This window comes from Eupeodes corollae, chromosome 3 (genome assembly GCF_945859685.1).
Source record: "Eupeodes corollae chromosome 3, idEupCoro1.1, whole genome shotgun sequence".
Classification (NCBI taxonomy): domain Eukaryota; kingdom Metazoa; phylum Arthropoda; class Insecta; order Diptera; family Syrphidae; genus Eupeodes; species Eupeodes corollae.
The window spans coordinates 2,671,702-2,685,971 of NC_079149.1; the positions used below are offsets into that span (position 1 = coordinate 2,671,702).

The following is a 14,270-nucleotide window of genomic DNA, read 5'->3' on the forward strand; positions in this document are numbered from 1 at the left end:
AGTCGTCCGTCGTGCTATGTGTTAAGGGCTTAAGGGAATAGTTCACCCGCCGAGGCCCGTGGAGGAGAGAAGCCTGAGGGTTTGACATATTAGGTCTCGCACAGATTATGCTAATGGAATATTCTTCTAGATATAGTTATCTTTTGCGAGGTTCCTTTGCGAATGGACATGTGTATTGTGTATCCTTTGGAATATTTTGAATTCCTGGGTGGTTCTAGAAGAACACTCTCGATTTAAACTAACTAGCACTAGCTCTAGCTCTAGCTTTAGAAATAACAACAATACACAGAATGTTTTGGATATGGCTTTGACTTTGGCTTGGTTTGGTTAAGATGGTGCACGCCGAGAAATTAATGTGCAACTGTCCGAGTGGCAAATGAAAGTCATCAATCAGGAATGTTTCGGATTCAGACGTGGACGTCTGCTGCCACTGCGCCGAAGCGCGAAGCGGTCGACGACGCAACGCATCGGTTGTGAAGTGAAGGTGGTGATGTAAGGGCTGGTGTTTGAGAGGTAGCCGTATAGACGAATAGTCATAACCTTAGTCAAAGATTGTGGGAATCTAGTGGGGGCGAGCGTAGGAGAGTGCAAGTTAATTTGGAGTGACTGTTGTTGTTACCAAGACGAATGGAATCGACGAATGAATGGAGTGCAGTTGGCATTGTGTGAGGTTATTTCGGGTGAAGGATGCACCATGGCTGGGCTGGTTCAAAGACAAGTGGTATTACTATGAGGTATACAGCGCATCAGCGGCAGTTACCTGTGTTGTGCAGTGCAGTGCAACAATTGAAGGACGTCACGGTCATGGCTTCGGTCTTGATGTGTGATAATGGAAAGTGCCTGATGTGTTTATGACTTGCGATAAAACCAGAAGTGAGTGGTGCCTTAAAGAAGAAATTATTTATGCGGGAAGTTTAGAAGACCCAAAAGAAGAGGAAATATCGTCAGGTCAGCCTAACTTAATGGTATTGTTAATGTGGTGGCTTTATAAAACAAACATACAAATCTATTGTCAAAATTGTGGAATTCCACTATCCGACCATGACTCACTTCGATTTCGGACCATAAAAATCATATGAACTCATAAGTTTATTACAATTCATACAAAATCTATAAATGTGGACTTTGGAACAACCTACGAGCTACAACGAGACGCTACGTGGCTACGTCTAAAGTCAGAAAAGAGGTCCAACAATAACCAACAGTCAGAACGTGATGAAAATAAACGGATACTTAGCTTGAATGAAAATATACACGTCCCCCATTATGAGTACATAATGCTGGTGCATGCTCAATGAGGAGGATGTGTTTTGTTGTAAAGTGTTGCAGGTGGCCATAAACAACAGCCAAAGCCGCACATCGCATCAGCCAGCTACCTCCTCCGCATGAAAGTATCATTGGGTGTTAATGAACTTCATACGTTGAGAATTTTAATCATTTTATTATAGTTTTTGGAATACATTTTGTGTGGGTTACATAGTTTTTTATTTTTTAAGAGAGGAAGATTTGTTGATGTCCTTGCATCAGAGATTGAGTTGGTTGAAGGGGCACGTAAGTTATTGATCGTAACTCATTTCGAACATAATTTTAGTCAGTTTTTGTGTGTGAAAAAGTGAATAATTTATTGAGAAGAGGAAGGTAGGTGGAGGTGCCTGTCATGGATTTAGATGACAAGGGATAACTTCCGAAATTCAGGATTGATATTTCCGTTTAAAAAAGATATATGGTTTTTCTTTGTTCGAACACCATGAAGGATGCGTTCAAATGTTTTTACTTTTATTTAACATGTTGTACAGGTACTGTGTCCATTAACAAAAATGAATAATTTAAATATATGTGTCAGATTTGATGTTTTGTCAATTTAGAAGATCCTAAGAGTTCTTATGATTCATCGCTATCTTGAGTCTGCGAGTTTTTTCTCTGGTTTATTTGAATAAAAAGAGCCTTTTTTCTAATTTTTTTTAAAGTTTTGTGTTTTTAGTTCTTTATTGTTGTTGAAGAAATCTCAAAACCAAGTTAGAAAATGATCTTTGAAGTCACACATCCAGACATAACAAGACCATATGTTGTGTGTTATTTCTCATTCACATAACTTATTAATTTCTATCAATTCATATTTGATACCGTATTGAACAAGTTGTAGAGTTTTTTGGATCAGCTGTTCTTTTACACGTAAAACGCCAAATTTTTCTTTTCTATAAATATTACAATATGTCGTTTATTTTTAAAAACTTTAAATCGGAAATTTTGATATTTCTCTTCAATTTTAAGACGATTTATTTATTTTTAAAAGGATTTTTTTCCGTTCTGAAAAAAAGGAGCACATAGGAATTCTAATCTTCAGAATTTTAAAATGTAAACAAATATCTAAAAGAAATGCTATCTTTTTAAGCTCTCTCGTATTCTTTTTTTAGAAATGGCAAACTTACGATGCGCAATGGTTCTAAACGTTGTCATCAAACTAGAAAAAGAGTTGTTTTTGAAACAGCATTTTTTTGTCTTCGTTTTCTTTTGTTGGGTAGTTACATTTTTAATCAAACAGTACGGATTAATTTGCCTGGCAATGTTAAGAATAAAAAGAGAGCGGGATGCGACCCACAATGATAAGTTTCTATCCCATTGGTCTATTTACTCTGCTTAAAACCTTAACAAAATATTCATAACAATATTTTTTGTCATAACTAATTTGATGCCACTATTTTTTTTGTTCTTTTCATTCTTTTGTTTTTCTGTCCTTTTCTTTAATTAAAGTTGTCAGTTGAATTTTTTTGAAAGCTTAAAAAATTACCAACAATATTTTGCATATGATGAAATAGTTTGATTTCAAAATCTATTGTAGTTAGCGTAAAAACAATTGTTTACCAATTTAATTAGCATTTCTTGAATGTTTTTATATTTGATTTTTTTAAGAGAATTTAAAACAAAACTAAATCATTTTGAAGTGAACACTTTTATTTTTATTCAAACATCAGTTCTTACCAATTTTGACAACTTTGTTTTGTAGATTTCAATTTTTATGAAAAAATTGACTGTTGACTTACTAATTGTTGAAAACAATATTTTTTAAAAGATGAAATTATTTTGAAGCTAATATTCTTAATTCTTGAAAACATATTCAATTCGAAAAACTACTTTTACTAACTTTTTACAAATATATTTTTTAGGTTTTTCTTAAAGAAAACTGTCAATTCGATTGTTCTCGAAATTTGATCAAAAAATGTTATTTTTCGTTGCATACAATTATTGTGAAGATAAAATAATTTTTGTTAGTAAGATATTCGGTTTTTTGTTATTGATTAGCAATAATAGAAAAACTCAAAATTTCATCAACGTTATAATAACTTTAATTTATTGTACTTTAACCAAACTATTTCTATTATCGATCAAGCCAAAATTTACTTTCAATAGCTACTATGACAAAATTTAAGTAGAGAAGATGAGCTGTTAACTCGTTGGTGGTTGCTGGCAAAAGGGCCGATCGATCGCGAAACAAGTGCACTCGATGCATCATAAATTTTTCCAACCATACAAATTCTATGTATAAAAAATTAACCTTGAAATAAGAAGTCTAAGCATAAAACATCTTACATGCAATCATATGAGGTGTGAAGATTAAAAGATTAAGTTGTTTGTTTTCTTAGAAGATTAAGAGATTAGCTTAAGAAAGTAAATACATAGGGTATAATATTCTATGTTTGGTAATTGAATAATTTTAAGTTTTAAGTTAAGTTATTAAGTTTTATGCGAAGCAAAATATAAATTAGCGAATCGATCAAATTGAATATTAGTTATATAATAATTAATGATGATTATTTATGTGAACATAAATATCTATAATAAAGCAAAAATTATAAATTTCATTTCTGAACACGCCGGGCCCCCCTGAAGGAATTCAGGAACATGGTAAGATTGCCAGCTTTGTTATTGGGCGTTGAAAGATGCCATTTTTGGTTCGAAGAGATACCACTCTTACAAGGCCGTCATCCCCTGGGTGAAGAATTTCGATTCGTCCTAAAGCCCATTTTGATGGAGGCAAATTTTGTTCCTTGACGACAACCAAGTCACCGACTTCGAAGTTTTTGGTCTTGTGCCATTTTGGACGTTGTTGCAATGATGTGAGATATTCGCTGTGCCAACGCCGCCAAAATCCTTGCAGCATGTTTTGTGCTAGCTGCCATCTTCCAAGTCGATTTTCTGGAACTTCAAGGTAGTTTGGCTCCGGAATTGCTGTGTACGGTCGGCCTATAAGAAAATGAGACGGAGTTAGAGGGTTCAAATCAGAATCGGAAATAGAACAAAGTGGCCTAGAATTTAATAAGGCTTCAATTTGAGAGAGCAAAGTTGTCATTTCCTCAAAGGTCAACATATTGTTCCCTATAACACGACGAAGATGAGTTTTAACACTTTTAACGCCCGCTTCCCAAAGCCCTGCAAAATGCGGGCTGTGTGGTGGAATAAACTCCCACCTTATGCTGTCAGCTGCTAACGTCCTTGATATTTGTGCATTATGGTTTTCGGACCGAACCAAATTGTACCAATCCGATAGGTTGCTTGCAGCTCCACGGAAGTTAGTACCGTTGTCCGAGTAGATAATACTACACTTCCCCCTTCTAGCGATGAATCTCCTCAAGGCCGCTAAGAACGCATCCGTGGACAGATCGCTAACCACTTCCAAATGCAATGCCTTTGTTGTCATGCATACAAAGATCGCGAAGTAGCCCTTTACAAATTTGGGATTTCTTCCTCTGGCTAAGCGAAGAGTGATGGGCCCTGCATAGTCACATCCAGTTTGGTCAAAGGCGAAGGATGGTGAAAGCCGAGAAGAAGGTAGATCTCCCATCAGCTGCTGTGATGTGGCTTGGCGTTGACGGAAACAGCCAATGCAATCATGAACCACCTTCCTTATTAGATTTCTACTTCCCAAAATCCAAAACTCCTGGCGAACTATGGAGAAAAGCTCCGATACACCGGCATGCAGAAATCTTAAATGAAAGCTAGTTAGAATAAGTTTTGATATTTGATGATTTTTCGGCAATATCACAGGATGTTTCATGCTAAAAGTAGCATTGACAGCCTTCGAAATTCTACCTCCAACACGAAGTAGGCCATCATGGTCAACAAAAGGAGCCAACGAAGAAAGTTTGGAAGAATACAAGACAGATTTCTCTGCTTTTAGGGACGCTTTATCTGGTTCAAACTCTTTCTGAGCCCACTTCAAACATTTTTGCTTCGCATAAAGCAATTCGGAGGAGCGAAGGTATCCTCGAACTCGTTCTTCAACCGGAAGTTTTCCGTTTTTAGCTCGGCGAACAAATACTGCTACAATACGAATTACACAATCCCACGAAGAAATGCGTTTACAAAGCCTATCCAGGAAGTCTTCATGGGCACACGAAACATTGGCAACTACAATTTGCCTCCTACTTTCCGGTACCTCTTTAAGTTCTTCGCTCTCTGCAGCAATATCCCAACACTCAAAGTTTTTTGAAAGCCATTTCGGCCCTTTCCACCAAATTTCCAAATTGAGTAATTTACTTGGCATTACCCCTCGCGATGCGCAATCCGCTGGATTTTCCTCAGAGCGAATAAAGTTCCAATTAGAGCGGGGTAGAATACCAAGTATTTCTGAGGTGCGATTAGCGACAAAGGTATTCCAACGACGAGGTGGAGCGGACAACCAGGCTAGCACGATTTGCGAATCACAAAAGGCAAAGGTTTGACTAATTTTACAATTTAAAGAATTCCGAACAAGTTGCACCAAACGACTAAGAAGCAGAGCTCCACATAGCTCAAGACGGGGAATGCTAAGTTGTTTAATTGGAGCGACCCGAGTTTTCGCAGAAATAAGTTGAACTTCGATTTGGCCGTCTTCAGAAAAACTTCTAGCGTACACCACCGCTGAGTATGCTTTCTCGGACGCATCAGAAAAACCTATCAATTCTAAGCCACCAGCACTGAAAGTACATCTTCGCAAAATCTCAATTTTTTCAAACAAAAACAATTCTTCTCGGTACAAAATCCATTTTTCGGCTACCTCAGTAGGAAGGGGATCATCCCATCCTATTTTCATTGAATGCGCCCATAACTCCTGGAATAGCATTTTTAACAAAATTGTAGAAGGAGCCAGAAAGCCAAGTGGATCAAAGATTTTGGAAATCTCTGACAACAGTTTCCTCTTTGTGGGCGTTGACGACGAATCATTCATAGAGATTTTGTAAGATAAAATGTCCCGATGAGGATTCCAAATTAATCCAAGTACCTTTGTCCAATTATTAGAGGAGTCACGGTCAAGAGAAATTGTGGGTTCCGAACTAGTTCCTTCTAAGACTGGCCAACAATTAGAACTCCATTTGCTTAACTCTAAGCCACCACAAGCCAACAGATTAACGAGCTCATTTTTAAGCTCCAAAATTTTAGTAACAGATTCTGCCCCGGTCATGATGTCATCAACATAACAATCATGCAAAATAGAGAGAGAAGCAATAGGAAACTGTTTCTTGTATTCCAAGGCAAGCTGTTTCAAAACTCTCATTGCCAAAAAAGGAGCAGGTGAAGTACCGTAAGTGACGGTACGCAATCGGTAATGACTAACTGGTTCCGTAGAATTCTCTCGCCACACAATACGCTGAAAATCCCTATGATTTGGGTCAATCCAAATTTGCCTGAACATCTTTACGATATCAGCTCCAAAAACATATTTGTGCACCCTAAACCGCAAGCAAACGTTGATGAGGTTCCGCTGGAGAGGAGGCCCTACATGGAGGACCTCATTTAGACTAACACCCTTTCCATCTCGATGAGACCCATCAAAGACAACGCGTAGCTTGTTTGTAACTACTGCATGATGCGGCAAATAATAAACCTTCCCCGAAGATGGTTCAATCTCAGCTTCCGGAATTTTCTCCATATGACCTAATTGCAGATATGCCCTCATAAAACAACAATATTCAAATCGTAGATTTGGCTGACGAGCAAAACGGCGTTCCATTGAGAACAATCTGGACAAAGCTCCGGAGAGGGTGTTACTAAAAACGATGTCCTTTTGGCGAAAAGGAAGTTCAACAATGTATTTGTTGTCGGGCGCACGCGAAAATGTATTAACAAAATGGGTGTCTACGAAATCACCTGAGTCCGATGAATGCAATTTAGGATCAATCTCTTCAACTTCCCAAAAGGACCTTAAAAGTACATCAACATCCTCATCAATTCCAACTCGTAGCGAAACAAAACCTTCGTTGGGAGTACAACCAGTTATCACCCATCCAAAAAGTGTATTATGAGCAACCAAATTACCAGCTTCGTCCGTTCTTCTACCCTCACGCAAAATACTCCAAGCCTTATCAGATCCGAGCAAAATATCAATGGGACCTGGTTTGTTAAAGCCTGGATCAGCCAACTTTAAATCACCCAAGAGCGATGATTGATCAATCCGAAACGATTTCAAAGGGGTATTCGTAGTTATGCGATTCAAAATGAAAGCGTCAACTTCCACATCATTTAAATCAACGCAAGATCTAAGATTGAGCGAAACGACACCCTGAGTAACACAAGCTTCTATCGAAGATATGCCTGATATAGGAAGACGAGCATGGCGACGGCTAAGACCTAATTTCCTCACTAAATTTTCCGTAATAAAAGATGCTTGAGATCCAGTGTCTAGCAGCATGCGACATTTGTAAAACTTTCCCGATGCATTCATGACCTGCGCAACAACAGTGGGCAAAATCCCAGATGGCCGAACTTCATTATGAGAATGATGACTAGCAATCGAAACAGAATTAGATGTTGAAGCTTTCCCGACGTTCAAATTCAATTTTTCGGGTTCAACAACCGATGATGACGAATCCATGTGCACGAGAACATGGTGACGAACGCTACAATGAGGACAATGATTCTTCGAACGACAACGCGAAGCCGAATGATTAGTTCCTAAACATCGGTAACACAACTTTTGGTCTCGAGCAAAGGAACGACGTGACGAAATGGGCAACTCAATAAATTTAGAACACTGTGAAAGGACGTGATTTTCCTTACACATGGGACATAACTGCTTGGCAACCGCAAGACTCTTTATATTATTCGAAGGGCGCGTTTTCTGTCTATTTCCCGACGATTTCGATTCATTTGGCTTAGCACATGCTTCCAAAGCATCGCTTCGTTTTCCCAAAAACTCAAGAAACGTATCTATAGTTTCCGATTCCGAATGGTTTGTGTGAAGAGACCAAGCCTTTCGCGTATCAAAGTCTAGTTTTTCGAGCAAAATGTATATAAGCCACGGATCTCTCCCTTCAGCCTTAACAGCTTTTAAACCACGAATCACCTCGTCCGACTTGTCCACTAACCGACGCAAATGTCCACTATCCGCGATCGCTACGTTGGAGATTTTTAAAAAACTTTCGATATAACTGTTAACAATGTATAACGGTTTATCATAACGGTGTTCCAGTTTTTCCCACGCTTGTTCATAATTCGCGTCCGAAATCTCAATACCGTTAAGAAGTTTCGCGGCGTCATTTTCTAAAAAGGATTTCAAATATCGCATCTTCTGAGCACCAGTGAGTTTTTTGCAATCAATACTCCCTAAAAACATATCACGAAATTCTGGCCATTGTCGATAATCGCCACTAAATGGCGGTATCTTAAATTTCGGTAGTTCAATTTCCGAACAAATCTTGGCCGCAGAAAGGGCAAATGAGCAATTTTGTCCAACCAAAGAGTCAACATTATTATTAGCGCTACTACTTGAAACCGATGGAGGAATCGGAGGCGTATTGTTTTGGATAGCTTTCAAAAAGGCACTTTTTGCTTCCAAATATTTATTTTCGGTGGTTTCAAAATCAATTTCAGGGTCAACGTAACCCTCTTCCTCGCAATATTGAAATAGTTCGATTTGATTCAAACAAAAAGACTTCCATGATTCCTCCAAACGTTCCAAACGCGTTTTTAAAATTTCGATATCATCAACTTTCGCCTCGATAATAAACGTATGAGCGCGAGTAATAGCACGTTTGAAATGTCCACGAGCTTGTTTCAAAGTATTCATGATTTTAGCAAAGTTCAAAGTTCAGCACACGTGTTATTAGCGATTATCCCGAAAAACCGAATTTTCACTAATCGATCACCAAAATAACGAGGTATGATCCAAAAAACACCTCAAAACAAAACCCCTAGCAGCAACAGGAACAGCGACAGCAACAGCAAAATCTCAACACCAGAATTCACAAAACCAAAGCAAAATTGTTTTATGATGTATACGATACAGTTTACCTGGTACCAATATGTCTTACGTGTCGTGTCCAAAATCAAGTTCCAAGCAACCACCAACAGCTCCAAATATGTTCCAAAATTATTCCAAATAACAAAATCCGGCTCGAAGGACCAACTTTGATTAGCAATAATAGAAAAACTCAAAATTTCATCAACGTTATAATAACTTTAATTTATTGTACTTTAACCAAACTATTTCTATTATCGATCAAGCCAAAATTTACTTTCAATAGCTACTATGACAAAATTTAAGTAGAGAAGATGAGCTGTTAACTCGTTGGTGGTTGCTGGCAAAAGGGCCGATCGATCGCGAAACAAGTGCACTCGATGCATCATAAATTTTTCCAACCATACAAATTCTATGTATAAAAAATTAACCTTGAAATAAGAAGTCTAAGCATAAAACATCTTACATGCAATCATATGAGGTGTGAAGATTAAAAGATTAAGTTGTTTGTTTTCTTAGAAGATTAAGAGATTAGCTTAAGAAAGTAAATACATAGGGTATAATATTCTATGTTTGGTAATTGAATAATTTTAAGTTTTAAGTTAAGTTATTAAGTTTTATGCGAAGCAAAATATAAATTAGCGAATCGATCAAATTGAATATTAGTTATATAATAATTAATGATGATTATTTATGTGAACATAAATATCTATAATAAAGCAAAAATTATAAATTTCATTTCTGAACAGTTATATTTATACAAAAAACCGTTAATGGATTTTTTGCAAAACATATTTATGTAGTGTCACGTCAAAATATGTTATATATAAAATTTAATTCAAGTCGCAAGCATTATTGGTATGTGAGTTTAAATTGCTATGTTAAAAAAACCACCCACTTAATTTTAATGAGAGTCGGTTCTGCATCTTTCTGCGCTAATGCCTGTGTAACAACCTTTATTTGAAGTCGATATGTTTACTGGTTCTTAAGCTATGGACTACGAAGAAAGCCTTTCGAACGTACGCAAGAACAGAAATCTCTCTAACAAAAATTTTATTTAGATTCTAGGGACCTTGAAACGTCTATAACTGTTAAATTTTGTAATTCGGTGAATCGTAGCCATAATAATAACTTCTTAAGGGAAGTTAAAAATTGAATTTGGAGCAAGACGTTACATATTTTTTAAAACTTCCTATTCTTTACAAAGATTTACATTTCCTTAGAATCGATGCTTTAAGTAATAAATTTGAAAATAATAAATTTGAAAAAAGAAAATAACTATTATTTTTTTTGATGATTTTTTCCGTTTTCAATTGGATTGTTTTTTTGATTTTTTGCTAGCGACTCGGTACGTGCTTTGCTACGTATAATCATAGTAATAAAAAAAATGAGTGATAAGTTCAAACAAAAAATATTTTAAATTTCTAGCTATTTAAAAATCCAAATGACACAAAAGACCCAAATGATATATTGCTTATATTATATTTATCAGCAAAGAGTAAAAACTAAAAAAGAAAAAGAATTGGGTACTCTTACTATATGGGTTAGTCTAAAATAGTTGGGTAAACAATATTTGTGTTTTTCCATTTTGAGCATGAATAAATAAACAGTCTAGAACAGGGAACAAACATGATTCTTCCAAATTGACACCACAAACTTGAAGTGTTTGCCCTTGGGCCTTATTTATGAACATCGCAAATGATAAATGCACAGGAGATAATGTAATCTTTTGAATTCAAATGGCATATCAATTGGAATCATAGGGATACTCGGTATCAAACACACTTCTCCTTTTGATATACCAGTTAAGATTGTAGCTTCAATCAAATTTGGCAATAACTTTTTCACTGCCAATCTGGTACCATTACACAGTTTTGGTGGATTAATATTTCGCAATAATATAATCAAAGAATCAATTTCCAGATTCAAGCACTGTCAGTTGTTTTATATACCGTGACTACACCTGGCAATTTCGCTTGAATTTGAAAATTAATGGCATTGATATGAATGTTTTTCGGTGCTAAAATGGTGCTTTCTCACAACTAATCATGATTTCTCTAATTCTGAAGAATATTCGGAAAAACACATTAAATCAACTCATCTATATATTGCGCAATCGTACAAAAATTGTTCGATAAAGTGAATTATCCGTTGGTACTGTCGATTGGTATTTTGACATCACCAATTTCTAAAAATTGATTTGATAACTAATGGGCATTTGCATCATTATGTAGTTGAATACGCATGTTAATGTTCAGTGTCAATTTTCGTACAGATCTCCAAGGAACTGAAGACTTCAAACCGGTGTTTATTTCATCAGTAGGAGTTGATCGAGGAATAACAGGCAATGTTTGTCAAAAGGTCCTTGACAGCAATATCAGAACACCACCAAAACAGCTGTTGCTTACCACTTAAATCTTGCATTGTTCGATTAAATGCTTCTATTGATTTGTTATTCCCCATTAATTGACGTTAACCGCGGAACTTTTGTTATAGCAGAATTTCTATAAGAAACAAGTTGGAGTTTTAATCGCCCATACATTCAAGGGCAATTTTAATGCAGTGTGTGCGGTACGACCATCTTCTAATAATGTAGCAGCAATTCCCGAAGATGCAAGTGCCAATGCAATTTTCTGTTCCGATCGAATAGTCGCTAAAATCAATGATACAACGAAAGTTTTGACTGTACTGCATTCAAGAAATATAATCCACCTGTATTATTGGAAACGGCTTGCATGATTGTGTCATGCACATTTTTTTGTTGAATATTCAATTTGGTTGTATTTGATTGAACAAATAAACGTAAATCATTAGAAAGTGAGCAGGAGACTTTGCAATTCACGATCAAAAAATCATGTATATCAAGATTTGGTGCGGTCATACCCAATTGTACTAATGCTTTATTTACAATCGTCAGTACAAATTGTTTGTTTATGGGAGAATAGTAAGATGTTGATTTTACATCTTTTCAAGATTTGGTTTTAAATTTTCTCCATGCACAAACCTTCTCTGGAATTTCACGAATAAATCAAGACCAAAATTAGACAAATCGGTAAAGACACTGTTGAGTTATAACATTACAACGAAAAGTGGCATTGGTTTCAATATATATAGATTTGAAATTCGGAATCATCAATAAAATGTTCATACCTCCATATTTTTTGTAAATATCATTCTTAGACTTCATGAAATTTACTACGTCTTTCCTTTTTATCAATTTTTCAAATAATAAGTTATTTAAAATGCGGCAATTTTTTACTTTCATACAATACTATATTCATTACTAGCGGCTCGGTACGCGCTTCGCTTCGTATGTAATAAAACAAATTATTATTAAGTTCATTTATTCAAACAAAAAAATTTTCAAATTGGTAGCTATTTGAAAGTCCAAATGACCCAAATGATGTATTGTTTATATTATATTTATCAGCAAAGAGTAAAAACTTAAAAATAAAAAGAATTAGGTACTCTGGTTGGTCTATATAAGTTAGTCTAAAACAGTTGGATAAACAATATTTTTAGTTTTTTTTTTTATTTTGAGCATGAATACATAAACAGTTGAGGGTACCGACTCAGAAAAAGGCAACATAAAGTTGGCCATGTGAAAATCATGATTCCTCCAAATTGACACCACAATCGTGAAAAGTGTTTGCCCTTGGGCCTTATTTATGAACATCGCAAATGATAAAGGCACAGGATATTGTAATCTTTTGAATTCATATGGCATATCAGTTGGAATCATAAAGATACTCGTTATTAAACACACTTCTCCTTTTAATTTTCCAGTTAGGATTGAAGCTTCAATCAAATTTGGCAATAACTTTTTCACTGCCAATCTGGTACCATTACACAGTTTTGGTGGATTAATATTTCGTAATAATATAATCAAAAACCAGTTTTCAGATTTAAGCAATGTGGTGGTATACCAGCCGGTTCCAATGAATTTAAAAATTCAATTGGATAATTCATTGGTTCATCTTGATTCATAACACTTGCAATTGATTTATATGTCGTGGCTACACTTGGCAGTTTCGATTGAATTGAAAATGAATGGCATTGATATGATTGTTTTTCGGTGCTAAACTGGTACGTTCTCTCAAACAATCATGATTTCTGAAATTCTGAAGAAAATTCGGATAAACACATTCAACCAACTCATCTATAGATTGCGCAATTGTACAAAAATTGTTCGGTAAAGTGATCAATCCGTTGGTACTGTCGATTGGTATTTTGACATCACCAATTTCTAAAAATTGTTTTGATAACTAATGGGCAGTGCAGCATTATGTAAGTGAATACGCATATTAATGTTAAGTGTCAATTTTTGTATATATCTCCAAAGAACTGATGACTTCAAACAGGCGTTTATTTCAATAGTTGGAATTGACGTTAATCGCAGAACTTTTGCCATAGCAGAATTTCTCGAAATATTGCAAGTTGGAGTTTCAATCACCCGTACAATGTACATTCAATGGCAATTTTAATACAGAGTGTGCGGTCCGACCATAATGTTATAGCAATTCCCTAAGATGCAAGTGACAATGCAATTTTCTGTTCCGATCGAATAGTCACTAAAATCAATGATACAACGAAAGTTTTGCCTGTACCACCAGATGCATCCAAGAAATATAATCCACCTATATTATTGGAAATGGCTTGCATGATTGTGTTATACACATGTTTTTGTTGAATATTTAATTAAGTTGAATCCAATTGTACAAATAAACGTAAATCACGTTGCAATTCACAGTAAAAAAATGAAGTATCTTACGACTTGGTGCGGTCATACCCAATTGTTCTAACGCCTTATTTACAATTGTTAAACTGATATCTTCAATTATTGTTACAGCTTCGTTCTACATTTTCAAGGTAATCATCAAATCGGGATTTCTTTAAGTACAAAATGTTTGTATATGGAAATATAGAAAGATGTTGATTTTATACCTTTTTAAGATTTTTTTTAAATTTTCTCTACGTACAAACCTTCTCTAGACTTCCACGAATAATTCAAGACCAAAATTAGCCAAATCGGTAAAGGCATTGTTGAGTTATAAAA

The 14,270-nt window shown here is 35.7% G+C and overlaps 1 protein-coding gene across 1 annotated transcript; it reads right to left on the reverse strand.

The window, feature by feature from the left end:
* Window positions 1–3,892: 3,892 nt before the first annotated feature.
* Window positions 3,893–9,043, reverse strand: LOC129948955 (uncharacterized). The gene has a single exon (XM_056060115.1). The coding sequence runs from the start codon at window positions 9,041–9,043 to the stop codon at window positions 3,893–3,895; it is 5,151 nt and encodes a 1,716-aa protein (XP_055916090.1).
* Between the last annotated feature and the right edge of the window lie 5,227 nt (window positions 9,044–14,270).